General features: G+C 35.9%; 2 protein-coding genes across 3 annotated transcripts in view; one reads left to right on the top strand and one right to left on the bottom strand.

Annotated features, from left to right (window-relative positions):
* Nucleotides 1-6,418: 6,418 nt before the first annotated feature.
* Nucleotides 6,419-15,716, bottom strand: LOC121739103 (ubiquitin-conjugating enzyme E2-22 kDa). 2 transcript variants are annotated; one of them, XR_006037394.1, is made up of 4 exons: nucleotides 15,529-15,716; nucleotides 8,248-8,400; nucleotides 7,152-7,641; nucleotides 6,419-7,110 (listed from the first exon to the last, which is right to left on the bottom strand). XR_006037394.1 is itself a non-coding variant. In XM_042131427.1 (3 exons), the coding sequence occupies exons 1-3, from the start codon at nucleotides 15,589-15,591 to the stop codon at nucleotides 7,258-7,260; spliced, it is 600 nt and encodes a 199-aa protein (XP_041987361.1). In that variant the 5' UTR covers nucleotides 15,592-15,716; the 3' UTR covers nucleotides 6,419-7,257. The 2 variants fall into 2 exon arrangements, 1 of the variants encoding a protein (XP_041987361.1); XM_042131427.1 differs by having other exon boundaries at nucleotides 6,419-7,641.
* A 3,830-nt stretch (nucleotides 15,717-19,546) lies between these two features.
* Nucleotides 19,547-21,688, top strand: part of LOC121738994 (discoidin domain-containing receptor 2-like) — a 148,739-nt gene continuing 146,597 nt past the window's right edge. The window contains exon 1 of the mRNA XM_042131295.1: nucleotides 19,547-19,831. The gene's annotated coding sequence lies outside the window, so the exon portion shown is untranslated. The remainder of the gene's footprint in view (nucleotides 19,832-21,688) is intronic.

Below are 21,688 nucleotides of genomic sequence, written 5' to 3'. Positions count from 1 at the left end.
AAGAACTTCCGACCGAGCGAGATAGCATGCTCGGTCAGGCCGAAGCCCACTGACGTCATTTCAGACGTTGTATAATATATCTTGCCGTTCTCCGAAACTTCGATAGCGCGATGCAGGAATGTTAGGTGAATTGTGGGTACCGCCACAACTTATTAATATTATAAAGCGGACGAGTTTGTTCGTTTGAACGCGCTAATCTCAGGAACTATTGGTCCGATTTGAAAAAAAATTTCAATGCTAGATAGCCCATTTATTGAGGAAGGCTATAGGTTATATTTTATCACGCTAATACTAATAGGAGCGAAGAAATAAAGGAAAGTGTGGAAAAAACGGGGGGAAATTATTTGAAAGGGCTTATCTTACGAACTACTCGAGCATATATTTTCTGTTATTTGGCACAGATGAGAAGTAGACCACGTGAAGGATCATAGGCTATTTTTTGTGGACTAATTAGCAGGCCAAGATCTACGTTTTAAAAAGGGGGGAACAGAATCCCAATTTGCCGCCCTCCAAGTAAAAATGTGCGTTTTCAATTGGTACTTAAATAGAATGCTGTTTTTTATAAAATTGTTTATTAATATAGTAAAATTAAAGGTTTATTTTTCTCGATATCATTTCAGCGAAATCGTCAATTACACTTTCATAATTATTTAGGTTGTTGCTACGAATAATAAAAACATTTACGTGGGAGAGCTATGCTTCGGCACGAATGGGCCGGCGCGACCGGAGAAATACCACGTTCTCACAGAAAACCGGCGTGAAACAGCGCTTGCGCTGTGTTTCGCCGAGTGAGTGAGTTTACCGGAGGCCCAATCCCCTACCCTGTTCCCTGCCCTACCCTCCCCTATTCCCTTCTCTGCCTTCCCCTATTCCCTTCCCTTCCCTTCTCTACCCTCCCCTATTCCCTTCCCTTTCCTTCCTTACCCTCCCCTATTACCCTTTGCCCTCTTAAAAGGCCGGCAACGCACTTGTAGCTCTTCTGATGCTGCGAGTGTCCATGGGCGACGGAAGTTGCTTTCCATCAGGTGACCCGTTTGCTCGTTTGCCCCTTTTATTTCATTTAAAAAAAAAAACTGGTTGTTGGCTATTTCGCTCTCAATGGACAATATAGCCAAACCCGACAAGCGCTCTTGGCACATTGTAGAGCGTAAATAATTCTTGATAAGCTTCATTTTACTGAAGCTTCTCTGACATGAAGCAGAAGTTACTGGAAGGGTTGCATAAATTTTAAGAGCTGTGCTAAAGTTATCCTGTAAATAGTTTTTTTTTAAATAACATCTCACAAAGAAACAGGTTGTAATTCATTTATATTTAAAAGTAAGTACTTATTTGCCTTGTTCTCGAAAAAGTCTAAGTTCAGAACAAAAATTGGGAGGTGGCCACTTGCCGCCCGGGGCAAGTGTCCCTCTCGCCCCTCCCCCTAATTAGTCTGTGAAATATCTAATTTAGGTGGGCGAAACCGCGCGGCACGTCTAAATAATTATGAATATAATTAAAGTTTAACTTAAAGGGCAGTTATAATGAATATTATGATGAATGAAACAGGTGTGCATTAGTACGCCATATACGGTGCATCAACACGACCTCACTATTGTCTCCGACACGTGAACGAAATCAGTCATTACTTTTCTTTTGGGAGCTTCAATAGGTCAAGGAAGATATCGTTAATTGTAACCTTACATTGAACAAGACCTCAGTGGCTCAGTGGTTAGACTTTTTAGAGTGTCGACGCCCACGGCCCAAGCCGAATCGCGGGTTCAAATCCCGCTGAAGGAAATTATTTTTTTGTTTTTGGGTCATGTAATTAAAATCACAAAATACATGTTTTACAGTGTTTACGTGTAGTCTACGAATAATAAAAACTAAATCGTAACTCCCATTATGTATTACCTTGTACTATTATCTATTCTGTGCTATTACCGTTTTAAATTTGGTTCCTTTTGATCTGTCATGTAACGTCAGCCTAGTACCGCTCAAGGTCACCTAAATATCTAACTAAATGAAATTTAACTAATCTCTAAGGTACCAAAGAGAATGTCATATACTACGTAACAAGAGGTCGGACTTAGAAGAAAAAAAAAATACATTTATTATTTTTTTAAATTGAAACTAAAGTTAAAATTTTTAAGTGCAAAACCTTCCACTCTAAACATGCCAAAATTTAAAAAAAAAATGAGCTCAAATAAATATTTTATTTCAATAAAAAATATTGTACATAGCTAAATAAACACCAAAACAATAAAACAGATTTAATCCATAAGGTTTAGGCAACAAATCCGTCCGCTGCTTACGCTCCGATTTCGATCCAGTGGACGCGCATCTTTATACATACATACATAAGTATTATTACTTTGTTTTGTTACACCCTGTACATACGACAGCTGAAATATATCGCGTGGGCTCAGGCCAGCTGTATACCACCTCACTTGATCAGAGGATTTTCCCTTAGTGGCCGCACCTCTCAAAATCCCATACCTTCCTTCTCCTCCTCCTTAAATCTTCTTAACAACCATTGCTTGCAGACTAAAATGTTGCAAACTAGTACAGGGACCTAAAAATCTGAAATTAATGAAAAGTTTTTCATTTACTACATTTCCATACATAAATTATTATAGTTCATAACCTTAACGTGCAATTAATTACTACAATAAATCAATAGACACATTTCAACATTTTCGAAATTAACTGCCTACATACTAATACATTATAATATTTTCCATGAAATAATAATAATAATTTTTTTCACGCTAATATTAATAGGAGCGAAGAAATAGAGGAAAGTGTGGAAAAAACGGGGGGAAATTATTTGAAAGGGCTTATTTGAACGCGCTAATCTCAGGAACTACTGGTCCGATTTGAAAAACTTTTTCAGTATTAGATAGCCCATTTATTGAGGAAGGCTATAGGTTATATTTTATCACACCTAGGCTGGTATTAATAGTCAGTACTTAAGATGCGACCCGGTCTCAAGACGCGGTTCGGCTCTGTGATTGGTCCAAATTTTGGCAGCCAAGCAATCACAGAGCCTGAACCGTGTCTTGAGACCGGGTCGCATCTTAAGTACTGACTATTTATATCATTAGTCTTAGGCTGGTATAAATAGTCAGTACTTAAGATGCGACCCGGTCTCAAGACGCGGTTCGGCTCTGTGATTGGTCCAAATTTTGACAGCCAAGCAATCACAGAGCCTGAACCGTGTCTTGAGACCGAGATGCATCTTGAGTACTGACTATTTATACCGGCCTTAGTCCCGCTTTTCGAGGATAACTCGAACGTACGCGCAGCGTGCTGAGAAAGGTAAGTCTGTATGTAGTCTGTACTCTGTAACGACGATAAGAGTGTGGAGGATAGAGGGGTGGATTTTCTATGGCTACTTTGCTATCTATTGTAACTTTAAACGTAATTTTAAGTTAAATAAAAAGATAAAATTCGAAAACTTTTGATTTTATGCAATATTTTACTATGTCCCGTTTTTGACGGAAGAATCCGGCTATTGTCACTCAAAAAGTTCCAAATTCCCGACTTGACACAAAAAAAATCTGGCGATGCTGCTTGTGAGTGTTTGGTGGACTAGTGCCGGTGTCGTACACTACAACTTTCCATAATCTGGCCAAACGGTTACGGCAGATATCTATTGTCAGCAACTGCAAACCGTGATGGAAGAATTAGCTGCTAAACAACCAAGGCTGGTCAATCGCTCTATGCCACTGCTGCTTCAGGACAATGCTAGACGGTCTACGTGGTCTAGCTTAGACCACACACTGCACAACAGACGACCGCAAAACTGGAGGAGCTGCAATTGGAATGTCTGTGACATCCCCGGACCTTGGATAACTTCATGTTTTTTTCTAGAGCCCCCATCTTAATTTTACTTACCATCTGTTGCGAATTTTAAACAGCTATTGCCACGATTATATTTAAACGTTCCTAAGCTATTATATTATAGTCGTAAGATAGGAATATTACCCCTTGCCTATTTCTGAGTTTAAAATGAAGAATGAAAGAAGAATGTTTCAATTATGGGAGTAATTAAAATGCATGCTTAGTTATATTGAGCAATATTTTGCATATCTATTATATAATACGTGCACAGTGCACACGTGATAAAAATGATTACAATACTTACCTACAATAACAAAAATTAAACTATATTAATTTTTAATTTACTTTATTAGCGTGTATTTTTTAATCTACCCACGCCCCATCTGCGCCATCTCAATGCCCCCTAATTTTCTCTGGGTCTTCTACTTCTACTGCCCCCCCGAAAGTCTCAAACGCCCACACGTTGAGAACGTATGGGTTAGATGAAAAAAAAATTTTTTTTTTGTTGGTTTAAGGTCACTCCTCCAATAATGTAATGGAGGTCAGTGTTTAGGGTTTACCATTTATGACGTATAAAAAAAACTACTTGCTAGATATCGTTCAAACCAAATTTCGTTGGTAGTTTTTACAGTAATGTACCTATATATTATATAATATTATTTTTAGACTTATCATGTCCCTACTTTAGAAGTTAGAGGGGGGGGGGGGACATACCCCACACGCATAGGTTAGATGAAAATTTTTTTTTTGTTTCAATTGTACCTATGGGGATTGGGGACCCCTAAAATTTTTAATAATTTTTCCATTGTTGTATATATGTGACATACGGACGGACAGACAGACAGACAGACAGACATGACGACTCTATAAGGGTTCCGTTTTTTGCCATTTGGCTACGGAACACTAAAAAGGTAAAGGTTCGGAAACCTACCTCAAAATTGATGGGGAGCAGGGGTGAGGGGGGAGGGGGGAGGAGGGGTAAACATCCCCGTACCAAATCCCCACTGAGAAACCCCCCAGTTTTGGAGCTACTCACCTTTGAAATTTTCGGAATTCTGAGGTTACATGATACATCTAAGTTTTTTGGTCGCATTTTTTAACTGTGACGCTGCCGCAGCACAGTCACAGTTCTAACCTAACCTACTTTTGGACTTTCTGGATTGTGCGGGGTGCTGCGCCCTGTAACTTTCTCCTAAATGGGGGGAAAGGGGGGTTCCGGGGGTGGAAGTGGCACGAGGAGGTTTTTCTTACCCAAAACATCCTTCCTCAACCCATGTGAGGTTTGTGAACCTTAGCCGAAAAAAATTCAACTCTGATGTGGCTTGGACTGCCACATCAGCATTCAAAGAATTTATTGACTCTCAATCAACGAACTACCCTTAAGATGGTAAAAATGCATCGATAACAATGGTACATACTTTGATTTGATATAGAGCAAAAAAGAGCAAAAAATCACGTTTGTTGTACAGGAGCCCCCCTGTTTTGTTGTTATAGCGGCAACAGTTATACATAATCTGTGAAAATTTCAACTTTCTAGCTATTACCTTTTTTGAGTTACAGCCTGGAGACAGACAGACAGACAGACGGACAGACAACGAAGTCTTAGTAACAGGGTCTAACTAGGTAATAATCTTAGTTTTTAACCTTTGAGTATGGAACTCTAAAAATTGCTCCAGTAGTTCCGTCGATAAGCTCTTTTAAATAATTTCCCCCGTTTTTTCCTCTATTTCTTCGCTCCTATTAGTCTAAGCGTGATAAAATATATATCCTATAGCCTTCCCCGATAAATGGGCTATCTAACACTGAAAGAATTTTTCAAATCGGACTAGTAGTTCCTGAGATTAGTGCGTTCAAACAAACAAACTAACTCTTCTGCTTTTTAATATCAAGTATAGATTTGGCCCACCTTGCTAATAAATATATTGTCGTAGCGTAACTATTTGAGGGCTGCCAATAAGTAACTTCAAAGCTAAGTAATTAAGTAGATACTAGCTATTTGACCGAGCTTTGCTCGGTATTCGATGAAAATGACATTTTCTAAAAATTATTCCTAGTTAGATTGATTTATCGCCCCGGAAACCCCCTATATACTAAATTTCATGAAAATCGTTGGAGCCGATTATGAGATTCCAATTATAAATAATAATAATAATAATACTCCCCACACCGGTTTCGGTGACGGTGGCCGGTTTCATTGAAACCAGGCCAGGTACGCAGGAGTAATTTTATAGTGCCCAAGTGTGTGCGCAGTACACAAGAGCACTCTCTATTCCTTTTACTCTCATAACCCAGTGGGACGGAAGACCGACACGACCGGCGAGAGATCAGGCGCAGGACCGACTTTTTACATGCCCATCCGACGCATGGATCATCTTACTTGTCAGACAATCAGGTGATCAGCCTGCATTGTCCTAACCAAACTTGGAAATAATATGTTTCCAACGCGGGATTCGAACCCACGACCTCCGGAGTCGAGAGCGACGCTCTAACCACTAGACCACGGAGGCGTTCAATTATAAATATATATAAGTATACAAGAATTGCTCGTTTAAATATATAAATAAGATAAGATAGTAGGAACTAGGAATACGCATAGTGACTTAGAACATTTTATTACAGTTTTAGCTATTCACAACAATAGTTTAGGAAATACATTGAATGGTTCATTACTATGATAGCATACTAGCTGCATGATCAGGTATTAAAATCTCTGTGAACATGACTTTGAAATTAAACTTAAGTCTAAGCAAGTTCAACTTCTACAAAACAGAACAATTTAAAAAAATAAAACAAGTTACAATTCAGGACTTTAAAAACTATTATCAACTTTATTACTTGATTTGCCATGTTGCCTAGGGCTTAAGACACCTTGCATTGCCAACAATCAAATATTTCTCAGTAGACTAGTTAACAAGTTCAAAATATGTTCGTTCTTCTCAGAAGTATTACCCTAACATAGGGTTGCCAACCTCAAATGAAAAACAGGTTTGAAGTTTTAAAAACTAGGACTAATTCATCTAGAAATATATTGTAAAATTAGTACACATCGAAAATTTTAAGACAATTTCTATAAAATAATACCTTTAAAACTACATATAAGATTGATATCCTAATAAAAAAACAAGAACTTTTTGTAACAATTTTTTTTACTATTAAGGTAATTATGTAACAAGACGCTGCTCGAAATTTTATCAGGATGTCCATTGTCTCAAGATGCTACAAAAACTAAGACGTAACGTCGTGGGAAAACAGGATGGTTGCAACCTTTCGTAAAAACGATATTTAAACCTCGTAAGTAAGGCAAAATAACGATGCTAATGTCCCTAAACCACTTGACGTAATACTTGAACGTTCCACATTTGTAACTTGCCAACTATAACTTACTGTTATCTTATAATCAAACCAACAGGTCACCCAACTTTTAAAATTTGATACCTAACTAAACAATTGTTCCGTGGCTCTCTCGAGCTCCCAGTCGTAGCTGGATAGTGCGACTCGTGCTCTGTTTTCATCGATGCCCATATCCACGAGCAGCTGCACTTTGTGATTGCACTCCGTCATGACGGTTGGGGCTCCAGCGTACACGTTGGCCCAATGCCTCGCTGTCATGGTGAAAAGATGTGGACTGTTACGGTATTGCTTCGCTACCACGGCATCCTGGGGGTCCTCGGGCTCAGCTGCGGCGAGCAGAGCTTGTATAGACAGGAGGACTGTGCGCAAGGTGAGAGCTGCCGCCCACTGATCTTTCAGAATGTCTAAGCAAATTGCCCCCGTGACGGATGACACATTCGGGTGCCAAATCTTTGTCATGAAGCGGATCTAAAAAACATGATAGCATCAATTTCTCTCGCCCCTGGTGCATCCTCTTAAGCCTCGCACACACAGGTGCGTTATATTATCGGTCGATAAAAACGCATGCGTTATTGCGATATCTGTTTTCAGTACATTTTGTACTAGGACGGTCATGTAGTTACACACTGCTCTGATAATTACGCCGCAATGGAAGTATATCGCAATAACGCAATTTTCTTGCATACCTGAGACAGATGGTATAATAGTGCCGTCGCGACGCCGCGCTCTCTCGTAAGAAATATCGGACGATAAAAACGCAGCTGTATGTAAGGAATCGGGACGCATTAACGCATTCGTTTTTATCAACCGATAATAACGCGCCTGTGTGCGGGAGGCTTTAACGTCTACACCCCCTCCCGCTTCGACGGGCAGTAGCCCGCGAGACGCGTGGGCACAGAGTACGCGTGGGCTACTGCCCGTCATGTGTGCATTGCGACGACGCAGCGCGCTTTGGTTATTTGTATGTAAAACAACGCAACGCCAGCGCTGCGTCGCCGTGTGGATTAGCTCTTAGGGGTGAAGAATTAAGAGACAGAGTCGCTTTCTAATTTACAATAATATAAATATATTTACCTTGGGTGGATTAAACGGGTATGTATCTGGGATTTTAATTTCAAGTAAGAATGTGCCACCCTCGTACGGTGTCTCTGGTGGACCTGCTATCTCGCCCTGCAGCTCTGTCCAGCTTTCGTTTAGTAATTCTAATTTTATGGAACCATCCACAACCTGTAAATAAGGGAAAATAAAATAACTCTTTATTGTTCAATGGATTAAAATATGGTAGTGCATACATGACATAACATTATAATAAGGGTAGTATTTAATCGAGTGACTGTAAATTACAGTTTTAGGTGTCAAAATTACTAAATTTGGGTTATAGAATTACTATTTGAGCGACTGAGAGTGAGTGACGAGAAATTAAGAGAACAGCAACTTAGAAATTCTTTATTTGAGTTACCTAAAATACAAAACGAGCAGCTTTATAATTTTTGAGCGACACCTAATATCTGTTTGAGTGTCAACGTTACGTCCTGCATTTTTTTCAATATTTGGCAAATGTAATTTTTATACCGGGCGGCATTTTATCTTAAATGAAGTGTTTCGAATACTTACCAAAAACCACTTTGAAAAATACACTAATGAGCAGGGTATAATATAATTTTTTTGTTTTAATGTGTGTGCTCACACATTAAAATAAAAAAAAAATGAATATGAAATAACTATTTGATGAAACACTTTTATTCAGGGACTACTACGGACAGGGATAGAACAATTTTTTTTTATTACTATCAAGGAAATTTTTTGTGGGTAGCTTCATTTGGATAAGAAAAACCACAATTTTATATGTGAAAAAAAGTGGTAGCCAACAGAGATAGAAAGTATTTCATACTTTGATTTGATGATCCCAAAATATGTATTGTTCTATTTGTAGGAACTTAAATTATATAACGGTAAAAGTTTAGAATCATACCCAACGATTTAAGGGGGCAGGGGAGGAAGTGGGGGCGGGGGAGGGGGGTAAATCCCGTTTATACACTGACCTCAATAATACACTGGACAGGCTATGCCGTACAAAATGACAGCTATTTCTTATGCCGATTTGAAGCACCGCGGTGAGCGTACTGTGAACTAATTTATATAGAAAATGACAACCGCCATTTGCAAAATAGTAGTTCCAAGTACACTCACTATTGCTTTCACATAGCAATCAGCGCCAATATGGCGACTTTCAAATAGGAATATTTTATTGATAGCGATCGCCTGTCCAGTGTATAGAGGTCAGTGCGTTTATATATAAAATTCATTAATAAATTACACAAATTATAATCCTTAACGGAACGTCTAAGAAATGGGTAAAATTTTAATGGCAACCTCTACCAAAAAAAAAAACAGCTGGTTCAATTATGATTCGACGGTGCCCCGCTACGCGAGGCTCCTACTTCTGGGTGGTTTACAAAAAATAACCACGATGGCTAAGGCCTTAGCCATCTAACCTAACCCAAAAAAGTCGTATTGGTCCGCAGCCCAACTTACCTGACTGCAACGATTCGTCGCCCCGCCCCCATTCGAATTCGCACACATTTAATAATATGTAGTTTTCATTAAAACACGTATCGAAATATAAAGCCTCAAATAGAATATCAGTAACCAATTATCATTAATAAAGCAGCTCACAAAAGTTTGCTCATAATGAACTTTTTAGTAGCTCGTAATAAATAACCTCACTTAGAAAACTTGAATCTATATTTAATATTGAAGTTGCCCGCTATGTATTTCCAGTCGCTCACTTAGTAATACAGTCGCTCGAATAGAATTTTAATATCTGAAGTAGATTAATCGCAATTCACATTTTGTAAGCTCGTTCTGGATTTTATTATAAATCAATATTAGTCGTTAGTTTAGTTTATTTTTCGCTCAGTCAAATTAATACCGCTCATGTTATTAAAACAGTATGTTCATCATAAGTCGCAAAGTAATTTTTTATTCGCTCGTTTTATTATTTCCCTTATAATAATATGTAGGAGATTAAGGCTGCGTTTCCACCAGAGACGTGTTGCAAGGAATGTGTTTTTAAGATCCAGTAGAATCGCTGTTAGCCTAGTAAACGAATGCCCAAAATGGGGGTCTGCTTGGAAAAGTCGAAAGCAGAAATTTTAACTTTGGTACTTTGTTTAGAGTAATTAGGAGATAAACATACTAAAAGTCCTGACCCCTCCGAGGTGAGCTCGAGGAAGGGAGGGAGGGAGGTGGGGGGGGGGGGGGGGCAAAGAAGGTCCCATTTTTTGCTTTTTTGCTTACTCATCAAAAACGATGCTTCGTACGAAATTTTCTTCTACTACATAATAAAAACTAATTAAATTCTCTACTACTTCGTCCTGTATCACTTTGTATCTATCTCCAATCATTGCCTCGCTATGAGCTTCTAAAATTGGCCGAATTTCAAAAGTGTGTTTTTTAGGGTTTCGTACCCAAAGGGTAAAAACGGGACACTATTACTGAGACTTTGATGTCTGTCCGTCTTCCTGACAGTCTGTCTGTCCATCTGTCTGTCCGTCTGTTTGTCCGTCTGTCTGTCTCCAGGCTGTAACTCAAGAATGATAATAGCTAGAGAGTTGAAATTTTCAGAGATTATGTATTTCTGTTGCCGCTATAACAATAAATACTAAAAACTAAATAAATTAAATATTTTAGGGGGGCTCTCATACAACAAACTTTATTTTTCTCATACAAAAAACAATTAAATGTTGAATATCGAACCTTTGCCTGATTTTTTCGCTTAATATCACTTTGGAGAAATTGTTTATAATTAGCAAAACTAGCGCATGGTGCAATAATAAAGGATGTTTTTTTTTTATTTCTTAGGAAAAATAAAACACCCTGTATTATTGCACCATTCGCTAGTATTGCTTATTATAAACAAATTCTCCAAGGTAACGATGTACGGTTAAACCCAGAAAAGGTTAGATTTTTAATGTTTTATTGTTTTGTCATAGATTTCTTAAAAATATGAAACAATATATGTACTAAAATACAACACCTTCCTTAAGTTTGCCATATACGATTACTTTCCAGAAGTCATTCCTTACCAGCAACACCATAAATTGATGCAATAATATAGGGTGTTTTTATGTGATTTTTTCTTACCTTCTACCCTCATTAAATTTTTACTCCCATGGTTTAGAGATTTTTCGTCATATAATAAAATGTTCAACTTTTCAAGCCCTTTCATTTGGCGTATGTCTCAAAGTGCTACATTAGTTTGGACGATATGCCCCTCCTTTTTTAAAAATTAATTATTAATTATTTATTTTGTTTAAATTTTATTTTTAATTATTAAAGTATAAATATAACTTAGTATTTTGTGAACATTTCAGCCTACCTTATGCCATGATAGATATCGAGCAAAAAATTGCAAAAAAATCAAGTTTGTTGTATGAGAGCCCCCCTAAATTATTTAATTTCTTTTGTTTTTAGTATTTATTATTATAGCGGCAACAGATATACATAATCTCTGAAAATTTCAACTCTCTAGCTATTATCGTTCTTGAGTTATAGCCGGAGACAGATAGACAGACAGACAGAAGGACAGACAGACGGACAGACAGACAGACAGACAAACAGACGGACAGACAGACGGTCAAGAAGACGGACAGACATTAAAATCTCAGTATAGGGTCCCGTTTTTACCCTTTGGGTACGAAACCCTAAAAAACACACTCGGCCAATTTCAGAAGCTCATAGCGAGGCGATGATTGGAGATAGATACAAAGTGTAAAGAACAAAGTTGTAGAGAATTTATTTAGCTTTTATTATGTAGTACAAGATAATTTCGTACGAAGCACCGTTTATGATGAGTAAGCAAAAAACCAAAAAACGGGACCTTCTTTGCCCCCCTCTCCCTCGAGCTCACCTCGGAGGGGTCAGGAATTTTTGTATGTTTGTCTCCTAACTAGTCTAAACAAGGTACCAAAGTTAAAACTTCTGCTTTCGACTTTTCCAAGCAGAATCGTTCGTTTACTAGGCTATGTACTGAGCGAGATCACGGCAAGCACACGTCAATGAAGAGATTCTATTAGTTCTCAATAACAAATTCCTTGCAACACATCTCTGCAGCCCTGGTGGAAACGCAGCCTAAGTGTTGTCAAGTTCAAGTGTCAAGAAATATAAAGCATAACTCGAAAATGCCTAGATCAAAATTGTTTTTCTGAATAAATTTAAAATAAATATTCTCCTTAAGGATAATACCTAGATCAACGTAGGGTAACCAAATACTAACTTTCATTGATGTAATTGCTGAGAGACCAAATATAATAAAAGATGGGCTCATTGAAAGTACAAGATACTAATAAACAGGGCTGGACCGTGAGCTTTAGGGGCCCTGGGTTGATACTACTTAGGGCTACAACATTTTAACTGTCAGTTCGTGGTCTCAACAACTAAATTTGTATAATAAACCATGACCGTATGATTCTCAGGGATACCAACAAAAAATTTATAAAATTATGAATTATTTCGCATTATTGTCTATTTTTGACTTGACGTAGCTGGGCGGTGGAGGCCCTTGAACTCATGGGGCCCTGGGCTTAAGCCCAAATAGCCATATGGTAGATCCGGCTCTGCTAATAAAGCAAAAATTATAAGTGAGGAAAAACATGTTCATGATATAATATGAAACAATGAAAGTTTGAAAAGGACAAAGTTCTATTTTAATATAGAATATTATTGCATGACTGTTGGCCATTAAGCTAACAAGGGGTGTATTTGAGGTAGGAGGGGACATCTAATATATCAAACATATTATAGTAGGGTGCATGGCAACTGTAGCTTAAATATTGATTGTGTTCATACTTGAAGACCCAGACAATTATATTTTTTATGATGATCCAGCCAATTAAATTTTATAATGGGCACACTAAGACTGGATTGCACCAACTAACTTTAACTGCAAATTTAACTTTAACTTTGACTACAGTGCAAAAGTCAGATCTTTGGGTGAAGTTAAAAATGGACGCCATCAAGACGCCATATTTAACTATAACCATAGAGCTCGACAAGGTTTTAAATGCATGTGGCGAAAAAAGGAACTAACGCTGTCATCATACAAAAACCGCAATTTTTGACAGTTTTCCTTTACCAGCAGCGCCCCCGCCCACGCGCATGTATAACCTTGTTGGATCAGCTGTCATCTGTCAATTTCTCTGGGCAAAGTTAAGGGTAAAGTTAAAGTTAAAGTTAAATTTACCTTAACTATAACTATAACATTAACTTTAACTTTACCCACGCCTGAGGCGTGAGGCGTTAGTTGGTGCAATCCAGTCTTAATATTATATTACAATTTTTATCAAAATCACTCAAGTTTTTAGTCAGATAGTCACAAGAATATAATAATATAACAAATATATTATATAGGCATTGCATGTAACGTGTTTGTAAAGTAGTGTTTATATGTAACTAAAATGATCAAATTACTCTTTAATATAAGAAGCCATTGCGAAAACATTATAAATTGATTGAACTCTGACAAGCATCTATTATTATGGCACAACCACATGTTTCAAAATGACAAACAATATTAATTCTTACACTGTTTACAATATGAAACAAATTTGTTTAGCCATTCCTTATTTGCATACCATAATACAATACCAGGGACACAAATGATCAAGAAACAATAATTATATTCGCCAGCTATAAAATGCATGATATAAGAGGCCAGGAATCATGTTCTTTCCTATGATCTACTGTACATGTGCACTAAGTTTAATCAAAATTAGCTGATTATGTTCCAGCTAAATTGTTAACTCATAATTAGGTAATATAAGTGGGTAGTAGTTGGGACATAGTGGGCAGTTACATATACATAATTTTCCAGATTTTTTAAATGCTATATCGGAAAACATCATGTGAAATGTGTCACATGATGTTTTCCGATATAGCATGTTCACATTCAGTAACAATATCCTAATAAGTAAATTGTAGTTTTCACACAAAAAATTATAAGAGTTCATTTCTTCTTTTTGCACCATTTGCAACATTCTGCTTTCTAAGGCAAGTTCTAAGATAAGTTCATATATAATGCGAAATATTGGTTCAGTTTTCACTTTATTGCTCAATTACAATTTGACACAATGTGATTTATATTATAAATTCAACAGCTTAGCTTACATAGCACAAAGGAGGCTCAAACAGTTTCACGAATGTGTACAACCAAAGTATAAATAATGTCAAGGTGAGATTTCAAAGTTAAAAGTGGAATAGAGCAACAATCTCTAGCTGTCAAACGAAACCGAAATTGGTTTCATCTGTGTGTAAAAATATGTGTACGTATACACTTACACAAGCATGATTGAACATGATTTCTATGAGAATAAATTGTCAATGTGTGGCATGTGCCGACTGGACGTCAAAAAAGGAGTTCTGCTGTCATGTATCACACGTCTCTTTTTACCATGCAGTATTACTGATAGTGACATCTCTCTTGCTCAGGCCTTTGTTTCTCTATTCCGCTATACTCCACTCGGGCTAACTTGTCGCTAGCGGTCATTGACTCCCTGTCAAAAACCTGTCATTTTCCATATAAACCGCGATTGATAATGAAGTGTCAGATATTGTCAATCATGGTTTTATATGGAAAATGACAAGTTCTTGACAGGGAGTCAATGATCGCTAGCGACAAGTTAGCCCTAATGGAGTATAGCTATATTAACTTTATGGATTTCGCCAAGCAGCAATAACAAAAACTTGCCATTTGGAATTGCATTAAACATTTTGACTATTTTATTTATAAAAAAATATTATAAAGTCCAACTAAAACTCGAGAATGATACAAATTAGGTTTTAAAATAATTATCATCTTCCTTCAAGGAAGATAATGGTAAGATTTTGAATTAATAAGGTTAACAATGACAGCAACAAAAAAGCAACAAGAGGTTAGTTTTTGTACATTATTAAACACAAAGAATAAAATGTTGCAGATTGCCTAAGCACATTGTTTCGTTCAGACAAATCTTCGCTAGTTACTAATTAGTACTTTAGTTGCAGTGGTATAGGTATGAATATAACACAATCATAAGATAGGAATAAAATTGAATGTAGCTTGGAACATTTTAATCAGTTGAGATATAAAATGAGAATAATATCATGTATGCAAAGTAAACAAAACTTGCTGAATCATGCGTCAGTCGCAAAATAAAGAATTACATTTTACGTTTTTTGTTGCCAAGTTAATAGACATACGCTTGATTTAATCTAATAAGTAAGTATTATGTTCAATAAAGTCTGGAGTGCTTATAATAGATATAAAGTAAAATGTATTTTACATCTAATAAGATATTAAACTTTGTTTTTACTTACCTCCTCACTTTTCATTACTTCTTTAAATTCTCTTTTTATACGTTTTGCTGCTATATTTGCCATTTTGATACACTAATTAAAAATTTTTAATGTTACAAGACTTGGTGGTACCTAAATCACTTGCTAAAATGTCCAAAGCAAAACTCGGAACTTGTTTTTTCATCCGCAATCTGAACTCCGTGCCAATCTATAGACAAGGAGAATAGACAATTTATCCTCCTTTTGTTTGACAGAAGATATTATCTATATAAAGTCGCAAACACATTGTCGATGCCGGCCGAATGTATTCGGAAATCGGACGTGTCCCTTATATCTCTACTTCGACTAATTTCACAAAACAAGACTGAAAACAACATTGTATGAAATAAAGCGCCATTCTACCGCAGCGCACGAAGAGACTACGCACGTGCGTCAAGCTTCGCTTTGCAAGGAAATATAATTATGTGACTGTGTCCACTGTAACCCACGCACACACTACGCACGAATTGACTCACGTAGCTTGCTCGAATAATAATAGGCTTGATGACTATTTTTTTCTTATTGGTAATTGAACGACCATTAAAAAATAGAAATATCGCTGAAAGAATGACTCTGATAGCTTAAAAATTCACCAAGATGTGACAATTCAATCATCTCATAAAATAGACCTGCCCGAAACGCTCCATACAAAGTGCTACGAAAGACTGACGTCACTCTTTCGTAGTTTGTATGCATCGGGAGAGAACTTTGATCGATAGGATTATCGAATGGTATACAAATATTATGAAATATAATTGAAAAAAAATCGACTTAATAGGGATGATGACAAGGTCAAAGATGGAAAAAAAGCGCGGGAACTTGAATAAGGCGGTCGCGGTACCTTTTCATAAAATTTTAAAATTAATTTTTATATGTAAATAGTTAATTATATAGTCTATTTTTAGTCATAATTTCTCTTTTTAGTAGTGTAGTTAAGTTTTCTTTTATTTTGTAGTTTTATAAGAATACCATGGTGGAGCCCGACCCGGGGGGACCTGGTCCCCCCGTTAGTTGTTATGTGACTATTTCAAACGACTCTAATATGGATACAGGTGCTTCATACTCAACAAATTCACGCAAACGTCCAGCGATTTCTAAGAAGCGCTGTAGGAAGTGCATGAAAAAAATTAAAAGTGACCCAACAAAAGCTAAAAAAGATATAAACTGTATGTGTTTTAGCGATTCGGAAAACAACGTAGCTTGTAAAGAGAATGATACAATTTCTGAAACACAGACAATTGATAATACCGCGAAAAACCAAAGCTTAGTTGATTCTAGGGTTAGGTAGGTTAATTTTAAAAAATGTAAATTTTCATCCGATTGTTTTTGGGCATTATTTAAAGAAAAATAACATACAAAATATAATTAACGGTAGCATAAAAAAGATAGCAAGAAATAGGCTATCTATTTCCTTTTCTGTTTATTCGGATGCAAACAACTTTATAAATAGTCAATCATTAAATGCAGATCAATACAAAGCTTTTATACCTTCCTTCCAAGTCAGCAGAATAGGCCTAGTCAGGGGGATTCCCACTGATTGGTCCGACGAGGACATAATTAATAATATAACAGTTTCTGTCGGTTGTGGGGAGATTTTAAAAATAAGAAGGTTAAAGAAAAAAAACAGTTATCAATGGAACAACTCAATCTAATAACACTGAGTCGGTTGTTATAACGTTTGATGGACAAGTATTACCCAAGAGGGTATTTATGTGTTACAATGCTCTGCCCGTAGATCTGTATATATTCCCATTTCCCTACTATACAATGCTATAACTGCATCCCTATCTACTTTTTCACCGTCCAACGTAGCTTTACTGAATACAGAATTAAATAGTAATAATACATCTAATAATGGACCATATAATACAATGGAATTGCCGAAGTGCAGTTAGTAAAAAACATGAAATCTTATATCTAATTAATAAATATAAACCTTCTATTCTTGCCTTACAAGAGACATGGCTAAAACCGGAATCTCTCTTCAAGATTCCCGGATATATCTGTCTAAGGGAAGATAGATCTGATGGGCATGGTGGTACAGCTTTGCTCATTAAACATCATCATTTATTTCATCACATCTCTCTCCCTCCACATCACTCACACTTTTCAATTCTTGCTGCATCTGTAAATAACATATGTTTCGTTTCATTGTATATACCTCATCCTTCATACATTTTTTCTGATATTCATAATTTGATTGGCCAATTACCCAAGCCAGTAGTTATACTGGGAGACTTAAATGCACATCATCAATCATGGGGTAGTCATAAAGACAATCCATGGGGACGGGAAATACTAGACCTAGTAGATTATCACCAACTGTGCATACTTAATTCTGGCCAGCCAACCCGTCATACTGCTTCAATATATATGCATATTTCAATTACCGATAAGAAAAAAAAAATAGTCATAATGCCTATTACCCAACTTCGAAGGCGCATAACAAAAAAAAATACAAATGCTATCGAGCTGAAATTTTGGGAACACTTATTTTTTACCGTGATTTCTTTATTTTATTAACAAAATTCGCTAATCTTTGACCTTGTCATCATCCCTAGGTGCACACATAGCTCAACGCTGGCCACGCTACACATGCTGTACACGGGAATTCACGGAAGGTGTAGGGTGGAAGTGACTAGGGATGGGTAAGCACTGTAGTATTTACTCAGACCAGAGTAAATACTCAGTAAAATGAATTAAGACACATAGTACCTATTTGCTTTTAATTGAGAATCTATTATTATTTACTTTTAATTGAGTATATAGAGTCTTATTACATTCATCTTCTTCATCTTACATTTAAACGCGTTTATTTTACTCATGCTATCGTCCTTCTCTCTTCACACTCGTGCCCGTCTTTTATATGCTAGGTGAAAAAGGACGACGTGGATTCATCGCTAAATTAGTTTTTTCTCAATAACTCGATAAATATACAACATTTTAAGAATCCGCTTGGTCGATTTCTCAATGATAGAATTTTATACAATGTTTTAAAATATTAAATTAGTTCAATGCACGGTTATGGCAATAAATGAAAAATTCGAGAAAATTAGATGCATCTTTGTGATTTTTTTCTATCGAGAAAATTATAAGATATCGTGTTTTTGCTTAGATCGAATTTTAGGAAATATGATGTAATATCTAATTTTATAAAATTACACAATTCGGGGCCTATTTTCAAGTATAAATATGAATTATAAAATCGAAAATTTTGGGTTAGTCGCCCCCTTAAACTATTTTTTTCGAAAAACATAAACGGTATTAAGACTTAAGATAAGAGAGAGACTTAAGAAGACTAACCCAAAATTTTCGATGCACGGTATACAGTACTTATTTTTATGTATCATACCTCGATTTCATACCCTCGGTGTGTTTCATAATAGCTAATTTGAACTTTGGAGATATGCACAATCAATGAAGAATTATCAAAATATGCACTATCGCCTAAAAAGTCTGAATCTAAAAATTAAATACAGCGGGGCTAAAACGGTCACATTTAGCAATTCTTTTCAATCAATTCAGCAAATGAATTATCAAAACTGTCAAACTGACAAATGTCAAATAAGTACAAAAATACAGAAATGAATTGCAAGCAGAGTTGCATTTTACGATTTTAGAAAAATGAATCATATTATGATTCATATCATGATTCTTCGAAGCGTCCATTTTAGCCCCGCTGATCACCGTCGACCGACGCAATTTTAGATAAAATTAAAAAAATACAATACTGGAAATTTCGTCGGTCTGAAAACTCATAATTACATAATTACTAAGTTTATTTATTATTTTATCTTCAAAACTTTTCGATAAAATAATAAATTAGGGATGTAAACCATAGACAATGTTTACAGACTGCACAGCATTTCACCTTGTTCAATCGTGTGCACACTGCTTTGTTTAATTCGGTGTTCGAGCTCGGAAATCGGGTACCGTACTTGGCAAACTTCACACCGAACAGCGAACTTTACTACGTGCGGGCCGCGCGGGCTGAGGGCCGAGGGGTCAGGGGTGACAACTGAAAGCTTTGTGCTTTAGTAATCGTACAAAATATGGACTTGAAGCTGGTGTTATTTTGTAATGTCTGCCTCAGTACGAAATAAATTGCTAATTTTATAACTTAACATGGACTTAAAATAATAAAATCAGTGTGTTATTATGTGACACGGGAACTAATAAGTTGAATTTATTAAATTATGACCAGTGGTATAAGAAGTGCGAGGACAAAGTTATGGTAATTCTTTCCCATGTTACCGGGTTTCACCTATGTACCTGGCGTTAGAAGGTGCGTTGACTAAATATTTATTACATGATCGTTATATTTATAAGATGATGCTATTGCGAAAGTAGTATTAAACATTTAAATGGTGCGCTTTGTGTAAGAGTAGCAGCGGCGCTAACATAAATAAATTAAAATGAGGGCTTATCAATGGCCCTACTGTTTCCTTTCTACATTACCGCTGACAGATCTGCTAGCGTTATTTACCATTTTATGCATTAGCTGCAATCGCAAATTATTGCGGTACCTAATTAATAAGTTGTGCTTAGATTATAATTATATTGTATCGTTATTTTATTTTACAACCGTTAGTATTTAACGCAAAGCTGTTGGTTTCTAATGTGTAGAAACCAACAAAATATGTTATTATATTGTAAACATACAACTAATAATAAATTCAACCATAAGACCAAATGATCAACAAAGTAAAATTAAACAAACAACCTGGTCCAACACATGCTCACAGTTCAAATCTTTCAATGGGGCACATTTGGCCATTGGTTTATATTTTATCCCATTTATAATTTATTGTAAACAATCTTCATTCCCTCAAAAAGTATAAAACAATTATTTAACATGTTTAAAAAAATACCTAATGTTATGTATTATGTCAGTGGCAGGCAAATTGTTAAAAAGTTTTATGCAAGTTTAAAATAATTATTTTTTTATTAAGTGATCTGCTAGCTTCTTTGGTACCTATTCTATAGTGCCCGATTAGAATTACAAAATATCCATTTTTTTATTATTTGTTGTTGCATTGCTGTTGCGATAGTATGACAATATATTTTTGCATGTGATCATTTGTTTATTAAACCTATATTAAATCATTAAGCCTGATTCTTATTTTTGTTACTTATTGTTGGTTGATTCTGCATTTTTTTTACAACAGTACAGTTAGTTTCATTCTCAGAAATAGTTTGCCAAAACCATAGGGGAATAAATGTATGTCTGGTCTCTGCCAAAACTCAGGAATTCCATTTATTATTAATTGCTATTAATTGAAACTTTTATTATACTTCTATTATTAGTTTATTATATATTAGTGATATTAGTGAGGAAGGAAGGAGTATATTAGTGAGGAAAGTTGGTCTTTTGACTAGAATTAAAACAGTTCCGAGTTTATGTTGTGAAATTTTCTAACACATTGACTCCTTAATTACCATTATTCAACAATGCTGCCAAAAATGTTCCTTTTGAGTTAGAAGTAGCTTCAGTGCAACATTAAGTAATAGTATAATATTAAGCTTATCCTCTTCAAATTGTGCCTTATGTTGTTGACAGCAGACTTGAAACCGTCTTTCCTATCTACCTACATAAAAGTATGTAATGCCAATTTTTTTTAATATAATTTGCAAACCATTATTAGTGAACAGCAACCACCACAAAATAAATTAATTAGCTGTTCTCCTGCCAGCTTAATTGCACAGTTGTTTAATCATCATCTTATCCCTATCGTTCTTTACTTTGTCTAAAAAGATAAAAAATAACGGTCTTTAATTAACGGTTTTTCTAATCATCTGTTGAACAGTTGATTAGAAAAAAAATCAGTACAAAATAGTCTCAAAATAACTGTTCAATAGATGTTTAAAGTTTTTGTGGTAAGGCCGTAAATGTTTAATCCATGGTAAACTGTAATCCCTAAAATAAACAAAACAAAATGGAAAAAAATGGGGGAGGCCTTTGTTAAATGGCAAACAGACGTAGTATATGGTACTACTGACCCGCTAAAGTCACCGGGTTAAGCTAAAAAAAAGAAAAATCCAACAAGCCTGAAAATAAAGGCTACAAATAAAATAAAAATAAAATACTCTTATCCAGATCTGCACAAGTGAGCTAAAGTATGTATTTTATTTTAATACTGTG

Source organism: Aricia agestis, chromosome Z (genome assembly GCF_905147365.1).
Source record: "Aricia agestis chromosome Z, ilAriAges1.1, whole genome shotgun sequence".
Classification (NCBI taxonomy): domain Eukaryota; kingdom Metazoa; phylum Arthropoda; class Insecta; order Lepidoptera; family Lycaenidae; genus Aricia; species Aricia agestis.
This window is presented reverse-complemented; position numbering and strand designations above follow the sequence as displayed.

Coding starts and splice junctions, on each gene's coding strand:
- LOC121739103 (XM_042131427.1), bottom strand. CDS start 15,591: ATGGCAAATATAGCAGCAAAACGTATAAAAAGAGAATTTAAAGAAGTA. Junction 8,401..15,528: donor AAGTAATGAAAAGTGAGGAG/GTAAGTAAAAAC, acceptor CCTTATTTACAG/GTTGTGGATGGTTCCATAAA. Junction 7,642..8,247: donor ACCCGTTTAATCCACCCAAG/GTAAATATATTT, acceptor CATGTTTTTTAG/ATCCGCTTCATGACAAAGAT.